Source organism: Oncorhynchus kisutch, linkage group LG21 (assembly GCF_002021735.2).
Source record: "Oncorhynchus kisutch isolate 150728-3 linkage group LG21, Okis_V2, whole genome shotgun sequence".
In the NCBI taxonomy this organism is placed as follows: domain Eukaryota; kingdom Metazoa; phylum Chordata; class Actinopteri; order Salmoniformes; family Salmonidae; genus Oncorhynchus; species Oncorhynchus kisutch.
Genome location: NC_034194.2, coordinates 21463158 through 21485735, shown reverse-complemented (window position 1 = coordinate 21485735; position 22578 = coordinate 21463158). Strand labels below are relative to the sequence as shown.

Below are 22578 nucleotides of genomic sequence, written 5' to 3'. Positions count from 1 at the left end.
CTGAATGTCCTTGAGTGGCCCAGCCAGAGCCTGGACTTAAACCCGATCGAACATCTCTGGAAAGCCCTGGAAATAGCGGTGCAGCGATGCTCCCTGTCCAACCTGACAGAGCTTGAGAGGATCTGCAGAAAAGAATGGGAGAATACGGGTGTTCCAAGCTTGAAGCGTCATCCCCAAGAAGACTCAAGTCTGTAATCGCTGCCAAAGGTGCTTCAAAAAAGTACTGAACAAAGGGTCTGAATACTTATGTAAGTGTAATATTTCGTTTTTTTTTTGCAAACATTTCTAAAAACCTGTTTTTGCTTTGTCATTATGGGGTATTATGTGTGATTGAGGTGGGAAACAACTGTTTAATCCATTTTAGAATAAGGCTTTAATGTTTAATTTGGAAAAAGTCAAGGTGTCTAAATACTTTCTGAATGCACTGTATGTAATGGGGAATTGTTAGTCACTAACAATCAAACGCAAACAATTCACACAATGAAGTTATGAAACAATGTGCACAGATTTGCAGGTTGAGACTGCCTTCGGCAGAGAAACGTGCATTCTGCATCTTAGCCACACTCGCCTCGGCAATGGATTAAAGGATCTGCGTGGTCAATCGAATGTCTGCAGTGGCCGTAGAGAATTTACTGTAATACCGCCTCTGCAGAAGTTAGGGCATTCATACCTCTTTCATTTCACGTAACAGAGTAGAGCTCTTGTGAAGGATGTTGTCAAGGAACTGAGTTTGTGTTTATACAGGACCCCCCCACCACCTACCACCATCCAGTTATGTCAATGCGGAGCTATACTGAGGCCTCCACATTGGTACAACATTTTGGAAGCACATGACAATGTGGTACGGAGCTCGATTTGGTCTCTGCGTGCCTGTGGAGGCTCCTCAATTGCATAGACCAAAAACTATCTTGACATATCAAACCACAGTAAAAGTAAGTGCTAATGGTAAACATCCACCATTGTCCCCGTTCCCAAGAAAGACTAGCCTCGCTCTCTCAACAAAAGCCTTTTGCACGGACCTTTCTTGTGATGAAGGCTCTGCAGCAGCTAGTCAAGGCCCATATCACGTTTGTGGCATGTGCTCTTCTGGATCCCCTCCAGTTTGCATACCGCACTTAAAGGACGACGCCAAGCTGTTCTTGATGGACACCATCCACAGACATCTGGAGGGCAGAAGGGCCTCTGTCAGGCTCTTATTTGTGGACTTCTCATCAGCATTTAACATCATGCAGTCTGCCATCCTCGCCAGACCTTGTCTCACAGTTGTCTCACAGTTCAATCACGACCACGGCCACAGAGAGTCTATGCCAATGGTAAGACACGCTACTCGCTTGCGCTGGTTCACCACGGTGTGTACGGTCACCTTTTTTATTCTCTACACCAATGCCTGTCAGAGTGGCCATACCAACCTCCATCTTGTGAAGTTTGCCAATGACACAGTCCTCTCACTCCTCTCCGACCATCAGGACTTCATTGACAGGTGTGACTGCGCTGCTGGAGTTGAATGTTTCCAAGATGAAGGAAATGGTTGTCAGCATCAGGAGGAAGCCAGGATGGACCCGGTGATCATCCAGGGTGAGGAGGTGGACATTGTGGACAAGTATAAATATATTGCTGCCATCTTTGATAACACCCTGAAGGTTGAGCAAAAGAGATGCTGTCATAATTTTTTTTTATATATATATATATTTTTTAAAACGTTTTATTTAACAAGGCACCACCTCCAAGCCATTGTGATATGCTCTAAGATCACCAGGGTGCCTCTCAGAAGTCTGGCCTCATTCTTTGAGAAGCAGGCCAGGAGGAAGGCCCATGACATCCTGGGGGACAGCACCCATGTCCTCGACACGCAGTTCCAACTGCTCCCCCTTTGACGCTGCCTGTCTCAAGTGCCCCACCAATGGGCACAGGGTCTCATATTTTGTGCCCGAGGCTATCTTCCTCGTTAAGAGGACCATTAACGAAGACCTAGGGATTATTCTAGACATAGTTTAGTAAGAACTGTAGCAACCACGGTTGTTTAGTTTCATAAATTGCACCATGCACTTAACTGTTGCCTTAAATGTTTTATTTATTAAAATAGTATACTGTCAGTCTGTGTGTTTATCCTGTCTGAAGCAGCCTTTCCATCCCTGAGTACATTTCCCCTTGGGGATTAAAGTTCTATTGTAAAACAGGTACACATGTCAAAATGGGGGATTTACTGTACTTCTTTAAGTGGTGGGGTTACTCTTTGCTGAACACAAACTCCAGATTGTGGCTTTAAGTAAATTACATTGTTTATATACACATTTATTGACTCATCAAATAACTATTTTACAAAAAATCTGTACAATAGGTTTATGCAGTGGTCCTAGTAAATAATGAATGTTACCTGCACAGCACACCCATTGACTATACATTAGAATTGGCTTATTATCATTATCAAAATGAGGGTTCTCATAACTGACCTAAACATGATCGATAATGAGAAATTTGTGTTTCGGTAATAAGGCCCTTACCTCAATCTGCAAGTAATGGGAGATGGTCAGTGGGGTGGTAGCGTAGCCTAGTGGTTAGAGCGTTGGACTAGTAACCGAAAGGTTGCAAGATCGAATCCCAGAGCTAACAAGGTTCTGCCCCTGAACATGGCAGTTAACCCACTGTTCCTAGGCCCCCATTGAAAATAACTGACTTGCATAGTAGAATAAAGGTTTAAATACAAAAAACAAAAACAATTGAACACATCACTAAAGCCCTTCATCCATGTAATGGTTCTCAGAGTTTTTCCCAATATGAGTTTTTTAGTAATTCCGGTAATGAATAGGTCAAGTGTTGTAAATGGGGTGTTTGAGATCCTCATTCTGAAAGCATATAAGTGAAATAATTAAATAAAAGTATGCTCATGTAAGGACTTCTCCTCTAGATTATGCATCATGGGTGAATTAAACCAAATTATTGGAGATTTTACAGCAACTTCAAAAAGTGTTACGGTAATGAGAAATGTCCAGAGACAGTTTTTACGCAATAAATATGACGGTTTATTTTAAACTTCAACTAGTAAACAGTTTTTAGAATTTATGGACAAACTACAGCAACATATTTAGTTTTATTCAGATAAATTAGGTTTTTCAAATATTATAAAATGACAATTTAATCATGCACCATGATTTTCAAACTCTTTGTTACTGTCATGGTTAACTAGTTTCACAAGAATCACCCAATTTAGAGACTTCATATCATAGTAGGTAGGCTTTGTTGTTTGATCCATCCCTGTTTTCTCAAAGAACGCTTTTCTTTCAATTCACACACTTGTATGCTCAAATGCAAAAACATTCTTCAAATGCAACATGTTCGCGCTCTCGAGTGGCGCAGCGGTCTAAAGCAGTGCATCTCAGTGCTAGAGGTGTCACTACAGAACCTGGTTCGATTCCAGGCTGTATCACAACCGGCCATGATTGGGAGTCCCATAGGTTGGCGCACAATTGGCCCAAGGTCGTCCGGGTTAGGGTTTGGCTGGGGTAGGCCGTCATTGTAAATAAGAATTTGTTCTTAACTGAGTTGCCTTGTTAAAATAAAATACATTTTAACAAGCATGCAGGTATGATCAATGTCATTGAGTGAAGTGTCTGTATGCACATTTGCAGGCTTCAGGACTGTCATACCTCTACATGTCATGACAATGTGTCCAGCGATCTCTGTTTTGTTATATTGGTAACTCCCCCTCTCTCCCCCCACTCCCTCTCTCTCCCCCCACTCCCTCTCTCTCCCTCAATATCTCCCGCCCTCTCTCCCTCCCGCCCTACCTCCTTCTCTCCAGTAGAGGTTGTGGTTGAGTATGAGTATGATGCCCTCCATGAAGATGAGCTGACCCTAAGGCTGGGAGACGTGATCAGGAATGTCTGCAGGATCGAGGAGGAGGGATGGATGGAGGGAGACCTCAACGGGAAGAGAGGACTCTTCCCTGACAACTTCATCAAGGTGATTTAGAGCCTCTCCCCATTTTAAACAATATTGAGACACTGACCCAAAACAACTTCCGGGTTGACAGGTACACTAACAGTATTATAATATATGCCATTTAGCAGGCACTTATTTTTTCCAAAGTGACATAAGGGTGGTCCTGGGAATTGAACCTGCTATCTTGGCGTTGCAAGCTCCATGCTTTACCAACTACAGAGTACTGGTTGCACACTTGGGACTTGTAAACCCTAGTGCACAATGAAATCTGCTGTTTCCGTTGAAGACATGCGTACACTTCTCTTTCTAATATGAAATGGAGTTGTCATGGTACTCATTGCAAATTCTAAGTCACGCTAGTAGTAGAATGTTGTGATGAAGTCACAGAGAGCGGCTGCTCTTCCCTCGTCCCTCCCTCCTGGCTGTAATCCAGAGTAGGGAGATAGGAAGTCTGGCAGCTTTGAGGAGGGATATCTCGCTGTACTGAACTGAACTTTGCTCCCGGACACTAAGACTAGTTTTCTTCCTCTAGAAGTGCTTCTATGACTGTCTAAGACTAAAAGTTCTTCCCAGGAAATCATGTCTGAGTTGGAGGAGTCGGTAAGGGATTTACTCGTCTTTACTAAACGTCAACATGACAGGGTTCTTTGAGGTGTGTATTATAATCAACAACTGATATTTGCCAGCGGAGGTCTTGATGTTTTGGGTGTTGTCGGTGCTGTCACAGTTTGCACTTCTGACACCTCAGAGGCTTAAATCTGTTTGTTTGGCTCTCCAAGGAGAGGAGGGAGAAAAGGAAAGAAACTCCTTTTCTCCATATGTGATTGTTGGAAATAGCAGCCAATTATGCAAGAAAAGTTAGGTATTTTTTGTGTCTGATACATTTGCTGTTTGTTCAGCTTCACCACAGTGAGTTGTACAAGTCAGCGTTACTCTTAGAAAGTGTTGTTGTTTCTGAGAATGGCTGGTTCTCTCTTGGGATAGAGCTGAGAGTCATCCAGAGGAGGATGTCTCTCCTTCTCTCTCCCCAATCTCAGCAGTCTGGCTCCTCCTGAGGACTCTCGCCTCCTTGCCGTCACTCTTGACTTGATGGTCTTTATTTTATGGATTGAATGAATCTTAAAATAGTTTTATAGTTCAGGAGTCAGGACACTGGTCGGAACGCTGGTCTCTGTCCTGTTACATGAGTAAAAAAAAAAGTGAAATGTGTTGTTTTACAGGGTCAGCTACAGTAGTACGGCACCCCTGAAGCAAATTAGCATTAAGTGCCTTGCTCAAGGGCACATCGGTACATTTTTCATCTTGTCAACTCGGGTATTCAAACCGGCAATTCGGATACTGGCCCAGCGCTTTAACCGCTAGGCTACCTGCCGCCCATAAGGTAGAGAAGAGACTTGCTGTCCAGTGTGAGAGAAGCAGCCAGTCAGCAGGACACACACAGCATTCCTGTCTGTCTCCTCTTCCTCTGCTGTGAAAATACCCAGTCAGCATGTGTGAACCAGGAAGCGGATGGAGCGGGGATCAGCAGGGGTGAAAGTAGGTTTAATTTCTTACTGGTACGGAACACCCAGATAAATAAAAACAATGTTGGACTTTTGACTGGAGCAGGGGTCGAAGGCACTGCATCTCAGTTGAAGAGGCGTCACTACAGTCCCTGGTACGAATCCAGGCTGTATCACATCCGGCCGTGATTGGGAGTCCCATAGGGTGACGCACAATTGGCCCAGTGTAGTCCAGGTTTGGCCAGGGTAGGCCATCATTGTAACTAAGAATTTGTTCTTAACTGACTTGCCTAGTTAAATAAAGGTTACATTTTTAAGAACAACAACATATAATTGGCTTACAAAAGGGGAGACACAAATACAATATGTGACCGACCGACTCGATTTGGCCTTATGTAGCAAATTTTGAAATTGTTTTTGAAATTGTTTTATTACGTTGGATAGAAGTGGAGACTCGGAAATAGAAAATTGTATATCACACACTACAGTTAAGGAACAATGGGAAAGTAATTCTGCTTTGAAAGTTGATCAACTTGTAACCTTACTTTTGAGAAAATGACCCATGAAGATTTGGTACCTACTGGAGAGCTCTTCTTTGTCTACACCCATTCAGCATCTTTCACACCATTTTAAGCTTTAGCCCCACCCATCTCTTTCAAGATTCACATGTGAGGCTATGTACTAAACAACCAAAGATTTGAAGACTAAAAGCCGGCTTATACTACAGGTGTGTTCGTAAATTTAATCTGGGGTGCCAGAGTGTGCTCTGGGCATTCGTAGACTGAGTGTTGTCAGATTGGCCGTTTTGTAAATTCAGAGCGTTTCTCTCTCGGAGCGTTCAGAGCTCACACTAGACGCTCTGGCTGAAAGGTAGGGTTGATCCGAGCGTCCTGGCCTAACGGCAGTCAAGCACCCAGACTGACTGGCTAACATTGGCTAGCTTGCTAGTGAATTCCAGACACAAATGAGAGAACAGCTCACTCTGACCATTTTACTCGCTCTAGCAGAGCTGGTTAGGCTGTTTTCATGTTATCCAGAGTGTTGGTGACTGCAACTTTGCTGCTGGCAACTATTTAATTAATATTTTTTGCCAATGTTTCCTGACACCGGACATATTCAACAGGTGTTGAGCGTTCATACATTTTGTGCTCAGACGAGAGTGCTCTGAAATCGGAGTAGATAGCCAAAGCGAATTTACAAGCTACGTCTATCGACAGTTCTCAGTGACATCATAAACATTCTATTGAAATAGTTACTTGCATAGTGGAGTCTTGTTTAGACATGTAGCTAGCTAGCTAGCTAAACAATGAACCATAATTCCAACTCATAACATTACTACCCTGCATGAAGGTAGCTCACCAACCAGGCTCAATGTTAGCTAGTTAACATTAGGCTATAACTAGCAATACAAATGGCTCTGAGATTTGAATAATATTACTATACAGATCATACACCTAACGTTAGCTAGCTAGCTAAGTTGAAATGAAGATGACTTTCTGACAAAATTAGAAATGTGTAATATCTGAAAATGTAGCTTGCTAGACTATCTTACCCGCATATATCAATGGACGCTTCTCCCTCTCTTTCATGGATGCTATTGTTGCCCTTTGAAGATGTAATCCGGAGACAGGTGTTTTATTCAACAGCCTTCTGTGTGTTCTCTTTTTGACTCCGTCTGAATATTTGCAATCAAATGCCAGAATTTTCTCCTTCTCCTTAGCTTTCATACTCTAATTCCACTGATTTTCAAAACTCAGTCCCTCAGAAAGTGGAGAGCAATACTTATGGAGATCGACTACATATTTTTCAAAAAAGCCACGTTAGAAAGGATTACCTACACATACTGACCAGCTCATATTATAGACCGAAGCGTGCTACATGGCAGACCAATCTGAACTCTTCTCTAGGCATGTCCAGCCCCCTCATTATCTCAGCCAATCATGACTAGCGGGAAGGTTGCTCGCTTTTTCCATGGCTAAACCAACTAGGCTTGTAATTTTAAGTTGTATTCCTATTTACAGATGGCATACAAGTTTGTTATTAAGGCACATGAAGGTTCACAATTTTCCAGAAGACATTTCTTCCCCCGAAAATATTTAGATTTTTAAGTTTACGTTCAAGTGGTGCTCCTGTGAAGTAGTGACACGCAACATACGCCTAGTTTTCTGAAAGGAGTCACATATGACGTCCATCTAACCTGGAGGAGGAAATTATCGTCCAAAAACAAAGAAAAGTGGCATAGACCCAATGATCAAGACGTTGAATATGCACACTCAGCGGGGATTTGGCCAATGTTCTCCGCTGGTGCAATAGCCATTTGCTTTTTGAACAGTTTTTCTGTCATTATATTTTTTTAAATTCTGATATGCCTGGCTGGGTCTCTCTGCTTTTCATTGACACTCACAACTTAACAATCATCTATCATCAAAAATATAAACACAACATGTAAAGTGTTGGTGCCATGTTTCATGAGCTGAAATAAAAAATCTCAGAAATGTTCCATACGCACAAAGTTTATTTCTCTCAAATTTTGTATGCAAATTTGTTTACGTCCCTGTTAGTGAGCATTTCTCATTTGCCAATATAATCCATCCACCTGACAGGTGTGGTATATGAAGAAGCTGATTTAAACAGCATGATCATTACGCAGGTGCACCTTGGAGTATTTCTGTCTGTAATAAAGCCATTTTGTGGGGGAACTCATTCTGATTGGCTGGGCCTGGCTCCCCAGTGGGAGGCCCACCCATGGCTGCACCCCTGCCCAGTCATGTGAAATCCATAGATTAAGACCTAATTTATTTATTTAATTTGACTGATTTCCTTATAGGAACTGTAACTCAATAAGATCTTAGAAGTTGTTGTATGTTGAGTTTTGTATTTTTGTTGAGTGTATTTGGTAATTTGCAGCTTCAAATCTTGACATGGTTGGACTTTGTGCCTCTTGCACTCCAATAGTAGTTGTTCTTTACAACCCTGCAAGTAGAACAGTAGTCGTCTGTAATATGATCATTTGGTGTAAATTCAACATGTGAAGACTTTGCAAAGCAAGTTTCAAAAGCAGGTTGCCATAGCTCTCATTTGTTCAGTGAGGTGGACGCCACTAGAGACTGGGAGCGATTCCATAGTGATTTCTTACAGCGTTCCTGGGAGTTTCTGGCAGAGTGAGTGGAGCGGGCTGTGACTGGCTGCTGTCCTAGCCCTGCTCAATGGTCTGAGCTGGAGAGGAAAGGAAGCAGGTCTCAACATGAGCAGACAGGTCCACGGAGTAGTAAAGCATACACACACACATTCACTCAGAGCATGTACTATATTGTATCAGTTATTATAGCGGTTAATGCTGTGGAAACGTTAAAGCACACAAGGTGAGAGACCTGTGTCAGCAAACTTTTAGTACAGTCGATCGATAGTGTGTTTGTGTATGAGGAGTCCAGTTGTTGTGAGTTTTTGTATGTTTATGAGGAGTCTGTTAAAGTGCTCTGAGGAGGAATGACCCTGTGTACTTCCTGCTGCTCAGCTCAGTGAATCATAGTGTTTCTGAGGGCGGGAACTACAAAATGGTTGATTCCATCTGGGCAGTTAAAGGGGAACCTTAGCCTACATGAACCTAGCCTTTGGCTGCTTCCCCCCACGACACACTATTCAAATCTTGACATGGTTGGACTTTGTGCCTCTTGAACTCCAAGAGTAGTTGTTCTTTACAACCTTGCAAGTAGAACAGTAGTCATCAGTAATATGACTTAACGATTTACTAAACTCAACCATTTACGGTGTTGCGTAACAACTATTGTGGGTGGACTGGAGCGCCGATGTAACATAAGTTACTTTTTAATTGTGCGTTGTTGGGAATGGGCTTGTAAAGTAAGCATTTAATGGGGAAGTCTTCACCTGTAGTATTTGTTTCATGTAACTCATACATTTTTATTTTAAAATAATGTTTTTATCCAAAACTACTGATTTGGATAATCAGTAGTTTTTGATTAAAACACAATTTTATGTGAAGTTGGAGCTCCAGTCCGACCACGCTAGTTTCCGCTCAACGGAGTCCCTGCCCAGCAACTGAGTTTAATCTGCTAACATAAACTTAAATGTTAGGGTTAGATGAAGTGAGAGCCTACACATGGTTTGGCCTGTGAAAGTTACTTTACAACGTCAATATGAAGGCATCAGATATTTTGGCTGTATCAGTTCATGATTGTAGGTTTTGTGTTCAGGGTTGTGGTGATCATGACATTTTCATCATCTTCTTTAAAAAAAAATGGCAACCATCATTCTGTAGCTAAAGGTAATGTCAGCCTGTTCATTATGGAAAATATAACAAATGCCTTGTTACTAGAATATTCAAAATCAAATACAAATTCACTGTAATTGTAGGCTAACCATACTCTGTAAGCCACCCTGCACTATCGATAATTATGCAGTCCACACTCCAGGGCTATAACTAGAGTTGGATTAATTTTGGTGCAGCCTATAGGCTAGACCAATTATGTACCAAAGACATCTTGAATCTTAAATTAAATAATACATCTGTTGTGCGTAATGTACTAGTAGTAGTCTATTAGGCTATGTATTGTATAATGGGACAATATTCTTTTTTTGTTGTTGTTGCTTGGGTTCGTATAGGCCTATGCATAAGCTCTAATATATGTATGGGGGTTCTACATGTGACATCTTAAATGCTTTGTTTTAATCATCACCTTAGAAAGCGCTGTCAATTTCGTTGTTTGGCTTTGAAACCAGATCCACAAAAAACATGTTTTCCACTCAGTTTCAACCTTTTGTTAAATGTCTGTCTTCAAATTGTTCGATCACAATGTAGCATAACGGTGGCTTTTTAAAAGCATGATACTCTTTTGACAAGTGTTTGATGTGATTTTAGATTGCATGTGCATTGACATTAGAGTGATTAGGGGGACAATACCAGGCCACTAGTGACCTGACTGTCATTAGCGAGTTGGGTACTTACAACACATCAGCGCCATGTACAGAGCACATAGGAGATTTGACTATTGTCATGACCCATGACTGCCGGTGTGGCGCAGGTTTTCTGCTAGGAAAGTGTTGCGCCGGACAACGTGACCCGGGGAGATTTTAGTTTACTGTCCATTTTGAGAAATTTACCGGATCCATATGCATTGGGTGCATAATCCATCAGGGCGTCCACCTACGGTGCTCAGAATGACAGAAATCACATTCAGATGGTTATTCTTCTTAACAGTACATGCAACTCCTGTAATGAAGCAGCCAATAAAACATAATTTTCAAACATTCACGGGAAAACACTATTCTAAACCACGCACCTGATGAGAGTTGTTCCACATGTGACAGAGATTAAAATCTATGTTAGAAACTTAGATGCAACTACTAGGATTGTGCCCTTTTGGCTTCTGGACAATGAAAGAAAGTTGATATGAAATGACCAGGAGAGAAACGGCACATGAGGAAGTCTTTCATAGGTCCAATAGGCTCGGGAAGTAAATTGAAATACATTTGCCAAATTTATATAATTACTCCTGTCTGTACAGAAACAAATAAAATCATTAGTAATACTTCACCAGAAAGCATGACTTAGCCACAGAGGAATCATGGATCATTAGCTTCTTTAAAATGTTTTGCTGTGGATTGTTTCAAATCACAAGCTTGTAAGCCACCACCATGCTTCACCGTAGGAATGGTGCCAGTTTCCTCCAGATGTGACGCTTGGCATTCAGGCCAAAGACCAGAGAATCTTGTTTCTCATGGTCTGAGGCCTTTAGGTGCCTTTTGGCAAACACCAAGTGGGCTGTCATGTGCTTTTTACTGACTAGTGGGTTCCGTCTGGCCACTCTACCATAAAGGCCTGATTGGTGGAGTGCTGCAGAGATGCTTGTCCTTCTGCAAGGTTCTCCCATCTCCACAGAGGGCCTTGGTCACCTCCCTGACCAAGGCCCTTCTCCCCCGATTGCTCAGTTTGGCCAGATGGCCAACTCTTCTTCCATTTAAGAATGGTGGAGACTGTCTTCCGTGTTATTGGGGACCTTCAATGCTGTAGAAATGTTTTGGTAACCTTCCCCAGATCTGTGCCTCAACACAATCCTGTCTCGGAGCTCTACGGACAATTCTTTCAACCTCATGGCCTGGTTTTTGCTCTGACATACACGGTTAACTGTGGGATCTTATATAGACAGGTGTGTGCCTTTTCCAAATCATGTCCAATTAATTACATTTTCCACAGGTGGACTCCAACCATGTTGTAGAAACATCTCATGGATGACCAATGGAAACAGGGTGCGCCTGAGCTTAATTTCAAGTCTCTTAGCAAAGGCTTTGAATGCTTATGAGACTAAGGTATTTCGATTTGTTTTTTATAAATTTGCTAACATTTCTGGATACTCCATAATTATAGAGCAAAAACATGTGTTGTGTAGATTGAGGATTTTTGTTGTTGTATTTAATCCATTTTAGAATACGGCTGTAATGTAACAAAATGTGGAAAAATTCAAGGGGTCTGAATACTTACAAATGCACTGTATGTATGAAGATAATATGTCTTGCATATAATTAACATTTTAGACAGGAAAGGGAGGGGTGTGTGGCTAAGATATAGGCGAGTCTCTCTCCAGAATGGTTCAGCTGTCTCCCGCCCATTCTTGCGCAGTCATTGTTTCATTGTGTGAATTGTTTGCCCTTTGATTGTTTGTTTGTTTTGATCAATTCCCCATTTCACCAGAAAGTAAACGGACGTAATGGGGAATTGATAAAACGAGAAACTCGAGTCTAGACAGAATTGCAGGCAGACAGGCCGAGTAGAAAGAACCCAAATTTTCATGTTTTTGTCATCTTTATGTATTTTTACTTAGTTGACAATGGAATTTATTGGCCTACTGCTGCATTGGTCTATAGGCTATGAGTTCCATGCCCTAATGTCTTTCTCGGTGTATCAATGTGTACACTTGACAGAGGCCGGTGCTCTCACTTTAGTTGAATTTGAACTTTCAGATCATTTTAATTCAGATTTTTATGATTAGCCACGTGACAATGATTTTGAGAAACAGAAACTTTATTGAAATGGAACTGTTCCTCTTGTAATATAGCTGAAATGAATCATTGTCCTCTCTGCTGTGTGTGTGTGTGTGTGTGTGTGTGTGTGTGTGTGGTGGCAGGAGGTAAAGGAGCCCAAGGAGGTGAACGTGACAAAGGAGGAGGAGGAGCTGCCCCAGCGGAGAGAGAAGAGTGCAGGGAACGTGGCCAACCTGGTCCAGAGGATGAGCACCTACGGCATCCCAGCTGGGGGCTTCCAGCCACACTCACAGCCCCGTGGACTCAAGAAGAGTAAGTTGTGCGTGCGTGTGTGTGTTGGCTGTGCTTTCATATTTATAATCACATGTTGTCTCCAACGAAGCACTAACTGAAACACTAGGAAGAAGTCTTCCATTCATTTCTGTGGACTTAATCTACCATAGGCTACAGCCTGCTGCACACAGAGGGAACCAACACATGTAACTCTCAGAATAAACTGCTTTCAATTCATGTTTCCCAACACAGTGGGAGGAAGGAAAACAGATGTCTGTCCTCTGAATTGTGTCAAATGTATTAAAAGGATTGTAGGTGCATTCTGGATATAGACTATATTCCCTGCTACTGTATTTGTATTAAAAGGATTGTAGGTGCATTCTGGATATAGACTATATTCCCTGCTACTGTATTTGTATTAAAAGGATTGTAGGTGCATTCTGGATATAGACTATATTCCCTGCTACTGTATTTGTATTAAAAGGATTGTAGGTGCATTCTGGATATAGACTATATTCCCTGCTACTGTATTTGTATTAAAAGGATTGTAGGTGCATTCTGGATATAGACTATATTCCCTGCTACTGTATTTGTATTAAAAGGATTGTAGGTGCATTCTGGATATAGACTATATTCCCTGCTACTGTATTTGTATTAAAAGGATTGTAGGTGCATTCTGGATATAACCTATATTCCCTGCTGCTGTATTTGCATGTCTGTCTGCTAGTCATGGAGGCTTTTCTTCCACATTGAGCCTTTGTATAGCATACACACATTCTCTTGTGTGACATTGGTGAATAGAACTTAATTGACTTGATGTGTCAACAGCAGCAGGGTTACATGAAGGTCAAGTCCCTATTGAAATGCAGCATTAAAGTGGAGATGACGAACTTCTGATAATCACGTTTGTCTCTGCAGGAAACTGCCACTAGCTCATGCCTCCTCCAATCCAATGCTTTTAGATTTGTGGGAAGGGTTAGGGTTAGTGAATGAGTGTACCCTTCAGAAGAAAGGAGATATTATTGGGACTCAACAGCCCCTGTGTGCAGCTGTGCTTGTTCAGAGGGGCGTGTCCTGCCACAGGTGCACCTTGCTGAAAAGTCCCATAGTGCTCCTATCAGGAGAGGAGTGTTCTCCTCCTCCACTTCCTGGATCCAGACACCCTTCCCACACTGCCCTCATGCACACCAGGGTGTGTAAACACATCATAAACAAACACCCGTGCACACGCTTCCAGGATGTTGACGCCATTAGCCGACCCATTGAGCAGTGAATGGACTGGTGTAACTGGTGTTCCCAGCCTTCTCAGGCTCCTGTCTTTTGTTGTTGTTGTTGCAGTGTCTAAGAAGCGGCAGTGCAAGGCGCTGTTTGATTACATGCCCCAGAACGAGGATGAGCTCGAGCTGAAGATTGGGGATACCATCGACATCGATGAGGAGGTGAGGCTAGTGCTTCGTTACACATTTACATATGCTGCTCGTAATGACTTTCCTGCATTGTGGGTTACCTTACCTGTGCTTTATTAGATGTGTTGGACACATTTTTCTGTTTAGAGTTGATTTGTCTGTTGAAGTTGTAGAGGTTAGGATTGCATGGGAGAATGAAAGAGAAATTGCCATGCTCTTTCTGTAACCAACTTACAGCCTAATGGTGTTTACACATGACCATATTTACATTGGATGCAAATCCTAACTTACAGCTAATAGTTCTTTGGGTAGAGCTGAGCGATTAACAACATTTTTGTTGTGTTCCGCTTTTTGGACAACTAATTGATCTGTTCAATTATTTTAATTCCATTTAGTTTTTTTAGTCAGCTCAATGCACAGTTTTCTCTAGACATAAATTACATCAGAGCAGCTCACAGATTACTGCACCTGTACATAGCCCACCTATAATGTAGCCCAAACAACTACCTCTTTCCCTACTGTATTTATTTTATTTTATTTATTTATTTATTTTGCTCCTTTGCACCCCATTATTTCTATCTCTACTTTGCACATTCTTCCACTGCAAATCTACCATTCCAGTGTTTTACTTGGTATATTGTATTTACTTTGCCACCATGGCCTTTTTTTTCCCTTTACCTCTCATATCTCACTTCATTTGCTCACATCATATATACACTTGTTTCTACTGTATTATTGACTGTATGTTTGTTTTACTCCATGTGTAACTCTGTCGTTGTATGTGTCGAACTGCTTTGCTTTATCTTGGCCAGGTCGCAGTTGTAAATGAGAACTTGTTCTCAACTTGCCTACCTGGTTAAATAAAGGTGAAATAATAAATAAACAAACATCAAGCCAAAACTGTAGGGAGTTGTAGTTTCCAACAGGCCAATATTCTGCATAGTTTAGCGTAGAAAACGTGGTAATTAACTACAATGACCATAAACTATTGCACACCTACTTGCCCAGTCTGTGTGGGGCAAAACACTGAGGGGATAGAGATCAGTTGCTTCGTGAGGTATCTCTACCTGTAAATACATGATCTAAGTGATTGATAGTTGGTATTCTGCAGTCATAAAAATATACCTTATTTACTTTGAACTACTAAATAGGGGATTTTGACAGACAGCATAGCCAGCAGCTCTGTAGAGATGGTGACTTGGAATGAAATAAAGCAAGTAATCAAATAAAACAAATGTAATATACACAACAACTGAAATATAAGTCATGTGAATAAACAATGGTTAATACGTAATAACAGTAATGGGCAGTCACTACCATCATGTGACTTTTCTTCATGGTTGTATTCTGTGTTACAGCATTTAACCCACATAATACATAATGAATTGAATGTTTAAAAACAGAATCAAAACAAATTTTAAAAAATGTGGTTATTTTTTTATAACCAAACCGACCTAAAAAAAAGCACTAATCGCTCAGCACTAACCTTAGGCTATAGGCTAATGTTGGAACTTGGTGATGTATATGGTATATTATTCTAAGGTGATTAGATGTGTACATCAGGTATTCAGAGGGTTCTGATTGGTTGTTCCAGGTAGAGGAAGGCTGGTGGAGTGGAACCATGAATGGAAAATCAGGACTGTTCCCCTCCAACTTCGTCAAAGAGATTGAGACGAACGAAGATGAAGAAACGAACGACGTAACAGATGAAACTGGTAATAATGGAGCTAACGGAGCGTCACTCATGTTCAATCAGAGCATGTCATAACAAGTTAGAGCTGCTAAAGGATTGAGTTTTTTTGCTGGATCTCCAGGGTTCTGTTTGTATTATTGTGTCTAGGTAAGAGGCTATAGTGCCTGTCTTTGTTTGTGTATGTGGGTGAGCGTGTGTGTTCTTCTCATGCGCCTATACACATGCACGTGTTTCTGCACGTTTTTGTTTTGTTCCATTCACATTTTACATTGTGTCCTTCCCACAGACGTTAGCGGTAAAGAAGCTCTGCTTCTCCCCACCCCCACCCCCCCCATCCACCCCTCTCCAGGCAACGGAGTGATCGCCCACCCCAAGAAGATCCGGGGGGTGGGCTTCGGGGACATCTTCAGGGAAGGTTCAGTCAAGCTGAAAGTCCGCCTGCCCAGCTCAGAGGGAGAAGAGAAGAAAGACAAAGTAAGTGAGCTGAGCCAGGACTGAGAGATGCCTGTCTGAAAACTCACTTTCAGGGTGTCATGGACCTCAACAGGTCCCGATAAGGCTTAAATACTTCCCCCTTAAAATAGGCCAAAGCCCTCTGAGAACTAATTCACAATTGAGAGGAAGATGGGCATGCTTTTTAAATGTCCAAAATTTTCCAACTGTCATATGTTACATAATAAGTATAATACGAGTAAGGAATGTTTATGATCAGTGGTGGGGAAAAGTACCCAATTGTCATACTTGAGTAAAAGTAAAGATGCCTTAATAGAAAATGACTCAAGTAAAAGTGGAAGTCACCCAGTAAAATACTACTTGAGTAAAGGTATTTGGTTTTAAATATAGTTAAGTATCAAAGTCAATAAAATTGATAAAGTATAAATCATTATAAATTCCTTATATTAAACAAAGCAGACGGCACAATTTTAATTTTTTTAAATTTACGGATAGCCAGGGGCTCACTCCACTCATCATTTACAAACAAAGCATTTGTGTTTAGTCAATCTGCCAGATCAGATAGTAGGGATGACCAGGGATGTTCTCTTGATAAGTGCGTGAATTGGACCATTTTCCTCTCTTGCTAAGCATTCAAAATGTAACAAGTACTTTTGGGTGTCAGGGAAAATTGATGTGTATGGAGTTAAAAGTACATTTTCTTTAGAAATGTAATGAAGTAAACGTTATAGTGAAGTACATATACCAAAAAGAACTACTTAGGTAGTTCTTCAAAGTATTTTTACTTAAGTAATTTACACCACTGTTTATGGTTAGCATGTTGATACTGAGAGTCATATCACAAAAGTCAGAAATGGATTGCATTGACACCAGTGCTGGTGTACAAAATAATTTTACATGGGATAATATTGGTTTCTGAACTTGTTTTACATTAGCTAACATTCGGAGTTCAGCCACCGTTACACAGTCAGTATTGTTTAGTGTTGCGTGAAGGAGTATTCATAGGTGTCGCTGGCCTTTTGGAATCCCCTGAGTGTTTCAGTCCTGGGAGAGGTGGCGCAGTGTAGTGTGGGTTGACTTACTTTGTCAACCTTTCCCTCTCTTCAGCTTTGTTTTGTTCGCTAATTGTTTGGGTGGCAGGCAGGCAGTTTCCCTGCTCCCTCTGACTGACCTAGTTTCCTGGCGTCATATCTGAGGTAGATGTTTCAGTGTGTCTCTATGGTAGGTATTTCAGTGTTTCTGTGAAAGAAATTTCAGTGCGTTTCTGAATTAGATATTTCTGTGTATTTCTAAGGGAGATAGACTATATATACAAAAGTATGTGGACACCCCATCAAATTAGTGTATTCGGCTATTTCAGCCACACACATTGCTGACAGGTGTATAAAATCAAGCACACAGCCATGCAATCTCCATAGATAAACATTGGCAGTAGAATTACCTTACTGAAGAGCTCTGACTTTCAAGTGGCACCGTCATAAGATGCCACCTTTCCGACAAGTCAGTTAGTCAAATTTCTGCCCTGCTAGAGCTGCCCCGGTCAACTGTATGTGCTGTTATTGTGGAGTGGAAACATCTAGGAGCAACAATGGCTCATCCGCGAAGTGGTAGGCCACATAAGCTCACAGAATGGGACCCCAAGTGCTGAAGCACGTAGCGGGTAAAAATCTTCTGTCCTCGGTTGCAACACTCACTACCGAGTTCCAAACTGCCTCTGGAAGCAACGTCAGCACAATAACTGTTCGTCGGGAGCTTCCTGAAATGGGTTTCCATGGCCGAGCAGCCACACACAAGCCTAAGATCACCAGGAGCAATGCCAAGTGTCGGCTGGAGTGGTGTAAAGCTCACCGCCATTGGACTCTGGAGCAGTGGAAACGCGTTCTCTGGAGTGATAAATCATGCTTCACCATCTGGCAATCCTACGGATTAATCTTGGTTTGACGGATGTCAGGACAACGCTACCTGCCCCAATGCATAGTGCCAAGTGTAAAGTTTGGTGGATGAGGAATAATGGCCTGGGGCTGTTTTTCATGGTTTGGGCTAGTCTGGGCCCTTAGTTCCAGTGAAAGGAAATTATGCTTCAGCATACAATAACATTGTAGACGCTTCTGTGCTTCCTTCTTTGTGGAAACAGTTTGGGAAGGCCCTTTTCTGTTTCTGCATGACAATTCCCCTGTGTGCAAAGCGAGCTCCATATGGAAAAGGTTTGTTGAGATTGGCGTGGAAGAACTTGACTGGCCTGCACAGAGCCCTAACCTCAACTCCATCGAACACATTTGAAATGAATTGGAACGCCGACTGCAAGCCAGACCTAATCGCCCAACATCAGTGCCCAACCTCACTAATGCTCTTGTGGCTGAAATGGAAGCAAGTCCCCACAGAGGAAAGCCTTCCCAGAATAGTGGAGGCTGTTTATGGCAGAAAAGGAGAGACCAACTCCATATTTTACTGATTTTTACAGATTTTTTTAATGAGATGTTCAAAGAGTTGGTGTCCACATACTTTTGTTCATGTATAGTATTTCAGTGCGCTTCTGGGTGAGATGTGTTTCTGAGGGAGATATTTCGGTGTGTTTACAGACAAACTGCAGCTGCACATCCAAATTAATGTTAGATTTTTTTATTTGCATTAATAGCCCTGCTAATAGCACACTGTCGATTACAGCATCCATTTAACCCCCTCTGAAACTCTTCTCTCTTCCCTCCTTCTCCCCCCCTCCTTTGTCATGGCAGCGTTGGTTCAGTCTTCGTCCCACAGCTTACAAGATGGCATATTCCATTACGCTGTCGTTCACACACACTCCATCAGTAGATGCATCTCTCTCTGCTCTCTCTCCTCGTGACTCAACAGCTTGTTGCTCTCAATTCCTTTCATCCGAGACACAACAGACTACAGTAGGCCTGCCTGGCTCTACCACTTGTCTGTCTGCTCGCGCCGCAACTAACAAAGGCTGTTCCATGTCAACTCTTTCCCATCCCAAGCTTTCTGATGTTAGTATATGTTTTAGCGTAACTCTTAACCCATGTGACATAGTCTCTAGTAGACTGGCATCTCTTCACAAACACTGACCTGCACGCTGACTGACACACTGTCTGTTGACCAATCAGTGAGTCCGCTGATGGCTCTGTGTTCATTCCGGTCAGGGATCTGGTGGAGACCATCTGGGCATTGTGTTGTGCATCCAATCATGTCAGTAAATCCATCTGTGGTTTGCTTCATTTTAGCCAATCCCATCATTACCATCTGCCGCAAAGCCCGCCCATTCCAACACGACAGATTCACAGAAAGCAGAGGGGGACAGCAAAGCAAAAGGTAAGAGAGAGGGTACATGTCCCAGTGTTTATGATTAGAAGTGACTGTTCTATTCAAAATGTAATATAGTGTTGCGTTCTCAGACATTACACTTGATCATGATAACACAACATGTAGAGTGTTTTATTGTGATTTGTTCTTACATTGAGGGTAGGTTTATATTGTGAGGGAATGTGTAACTACAATCACACAGTTGCTACCTAGCTAAGTGTTCAACTTTTAAAGCCAATTTCAGGATTAGTATTAGCCAATGGGAATGGTATCACTAGGAAAAAACACATCACATCCATTACTTAACATGTGTTCATGTATTCTGTGTGTGTGGTTTGTTTGTCAATGACTTCTTGAGAAATGCAGAGTGTTGTTCCTCCTTCCTCAGTAAAAGAATACTGCAAGGCCACCTTTGCTTTTGAGTCCACAAACGAAGACGAGCTGACACTGAAAGATGGCGACGTAATACAAATATTGAGTAAGGTAAGTAAGAGCCACACTGACCAGCAACAAGCCCGTGGCCCTAGCCTATACTCAGTGGAGGAGCTTAAAGCTACTACTACTGCTACTACTACTTCAACAGTCTCCATTTGCTAGTCAAAAAAAGTTTTCAAACAGACTACATGACTGTCCCTCTTGTAAGGGAGAGAGGTAACTAGATAGAGGATCTATATTTCTAGCCATGTGTCTACACTATAAGCCTGGCAAATGGTGCCACATTTTAACACCAGGTATTATCTATTTGGTCCTGGTCAACATGGTCCTTCACAGACCGTGGTCCCCTCAGTGTGTTAATCTCAGGTATAGTCTCCAACCCTGCCTATCTATTCTTCCCTAGTGGCCTAGGTGAATGTTGTGAGCAAGGACTGGACCAGGACCCCAGGGACAGATTTGAGTATTTAGTCCTAATGCTTTGTATTGGGATTTAGGTAGACCTGGGTAGTTTGTCGGCACGATGACATTTAGAAAAAGAAAACGAGTTATCCTCTTATTGGACCAGTTCAGATAGTACCTCTCCATTTCAAAAAGCCCTCTAAACACAACGCTGATCACCAACGAGCACCCTGCTATGTTTTGGAAGCAGTAGGATGAGAGGAAGCCGTCGTCATAGCAAGTAGGTAATCTACGGCAGTTGGCTTCCCTTGATGTTGGCCAGAGACTGGGGACTTGAATTTCACACCCTGAAGAAAAGCATTAATGCTGGGAACACGGTCAAGACATAGTGCTAGTCCGTCTGGAGAGGCTGAGTTACCATTAAGAGATGATGTGTCTCTCGAATCATGGTTTGTTATTTAAGGCAGACACATTATGAAAGATCGTGTTTCGCTGTGGGTAAATCAAGATGTTTAAGCGCCATCTAGTGTCCATTAAGCAGATTGACGTTCAAGGGCTGCATTCAACTTGATTTGAAATCTAAAGGCAATGTTTCTTCGTTCACGAAGACTGCATATGTGAACGCTGCATCTAGCATGAAGTGAGGCTGATTTATATTGAATGAAAATAATCATTGTTTATTCAGAGGAGATGGGAGAATTTATTTTGATTACAAAATGGCCTGATGCATACATTTTAGAATGTTTCTCAGACTCCCGTCTCCCAACTGTCTGTATTATGATGTTCTGTGCTGGTGTCTTAGCCTTTTCATCGTAATGTTTGAAAAGTGCTTCACCAATAAAGTTCTTGTTATGTTTCAGGACACTGGGGAGCCGGGGTGGTGGAGAGGGGAGATCGGAGGTAAAGAGGGTGTCTTTCCTGACAACTTTGTGGCTGTTATGTCAGATGAAGACAAAGAGGTAAGATAAAAGTGGTAGTGAACGCCAGAACCCATATGTGTTGCCTGTGTGCGAAGTCAGTCATTTGACTTATGATCATACATGTTTAGTTATAAAAACTGTCTTCATCATGATCATACATGTTTAGTTATTTTTTAAATTAAAAACTGTCTTCATGTTGCAGCCAGCTCCCACATCAAGAGGATCAGTCAAACTGTCTCCCAAGCAGGAAGCAGAAGAGGTACGCTGGGCTGTCCACATGCTTGTGTTAGAGTACATGGTGTATGTTCACAGAATTCATATGGGCCTCTTCCATTGATATAAAACACAGTTATGATGAGAGTAGTATCCCGGGAATAATCTCCTGATATTGGATCCACCATAATGTGTGGTCTTTGTCAGGGGGCTCTAAGTCATCACTCACTTTATACTGAAACTTATGCTTTCTCTAAATATTCATAAATAATACAGTTGAAGTCTGAAGTTTACATACACCTTAGCCAAATACATTTAAACTAAGTTTTTCACAATTCCTGACATTTAATCCTAGTAAAAATTCTGTCGTAGGTCAGTTGAGATCACCACTTTATTTTAATAATTTGAAATGTCAGAATAATAGTAGAGAGTGATTCATTTCAGCTTTTATTTCTTTCATCACATTCCCAGTGGGTCAGAAGTTTACATACACTCAATTAGCATTTGGTAGCATTGCCTTCCACAAGCTTCCCACACGAAGTTGGGTGAATTTTGGCCCATTCCTCCCGATAGAGCTGGTGTAACTGAGTCATGTTTGTAGGCCTCTTTGCTCACACACACTTTTTCAGTTCTGCCCACAACTTTTCTATAGGATTGAGGTCAGGGCTTTGTGATGGCCACTGCAATACCTTGACTTTGTTGTCCTTAAACCATTATTTGGAAGTATGCTTGGGGTCATTGTCCATTTGGAAGACCCATTCGCGACCAAGCTTCTTCCTGACTGATGTCTTGAGATGTTGCATCAATATATCCACATAAGTTTACTCCCTCATGATGCCATCTATTTTGTTAAGTGCACCAGTCCCTCCTGCAGCAAAGCACCCCCACAACATGATGCTGCCACCGACATGTTTCACGGTTGGGATGGTGATCTTCAGCTTGTAAGCTTCCCCTTTTTCCTCCAAACATAATGATGGTCATTATGGCCAAACAGTTCTATTTTTTTCGACATTTCTCCAAAAAATGCATTCTTTGTCCCCATGTGC

At 41.9% G+C, this 22578-nt stretch overlaps 1 protein-coding gene across 5 annotated transcripts in view; it reads left to right on the top strand.

The window, feature by feature from the left end:
- Positions 1-22578, top strand: part of LOC109866421 (CD2-associated protein) — a 97134-nt gene that overhangs the window by 30006 nt on the left and 44550 nt on the right. The window contains exons 1-10 of one of the 5 annotated variants that reach the window (XM_020455101.2): positions 4427-4539; positions 11653-11765; positions 12581-12749; positions 14049-14149; positions 15711-15831; positions 16096-16283; positions 19487-19574; positions 19954-20048; positions 21260-21358; positions 21522-21578. In XM_020455101.2, coding sequence (XP_020310690.1) covers positions 11688-11765; positions 12581-12749; positions 14049-14149; positions 15711-15831; positions 16096-16283; positions 19487-19574; positions 19954-20048; positions 21260-21358; positions 21522-21578 — 996 coding nt within the window. In that variant the 5' untranslated portion in view covers positions 4427-4539; positions 11653-11687. Of the gene's footprint in view, positions 1-3799; positions 3961-4409; positions 4540-11652; positions 11766-12580; positions 12750-14048; positions 14150-15710; positions 15832-16095; positions 16284-19486; positions 19575-19953; positions 20049-21259; positions 21359-21521; positions 21579-22578 lie in introns of those variants that run through there. The other 4 variants (XM_020455099.2, XM_020455100.2, XM_020455098.2 and 1 more) reach the window with 4 other exon arrangements.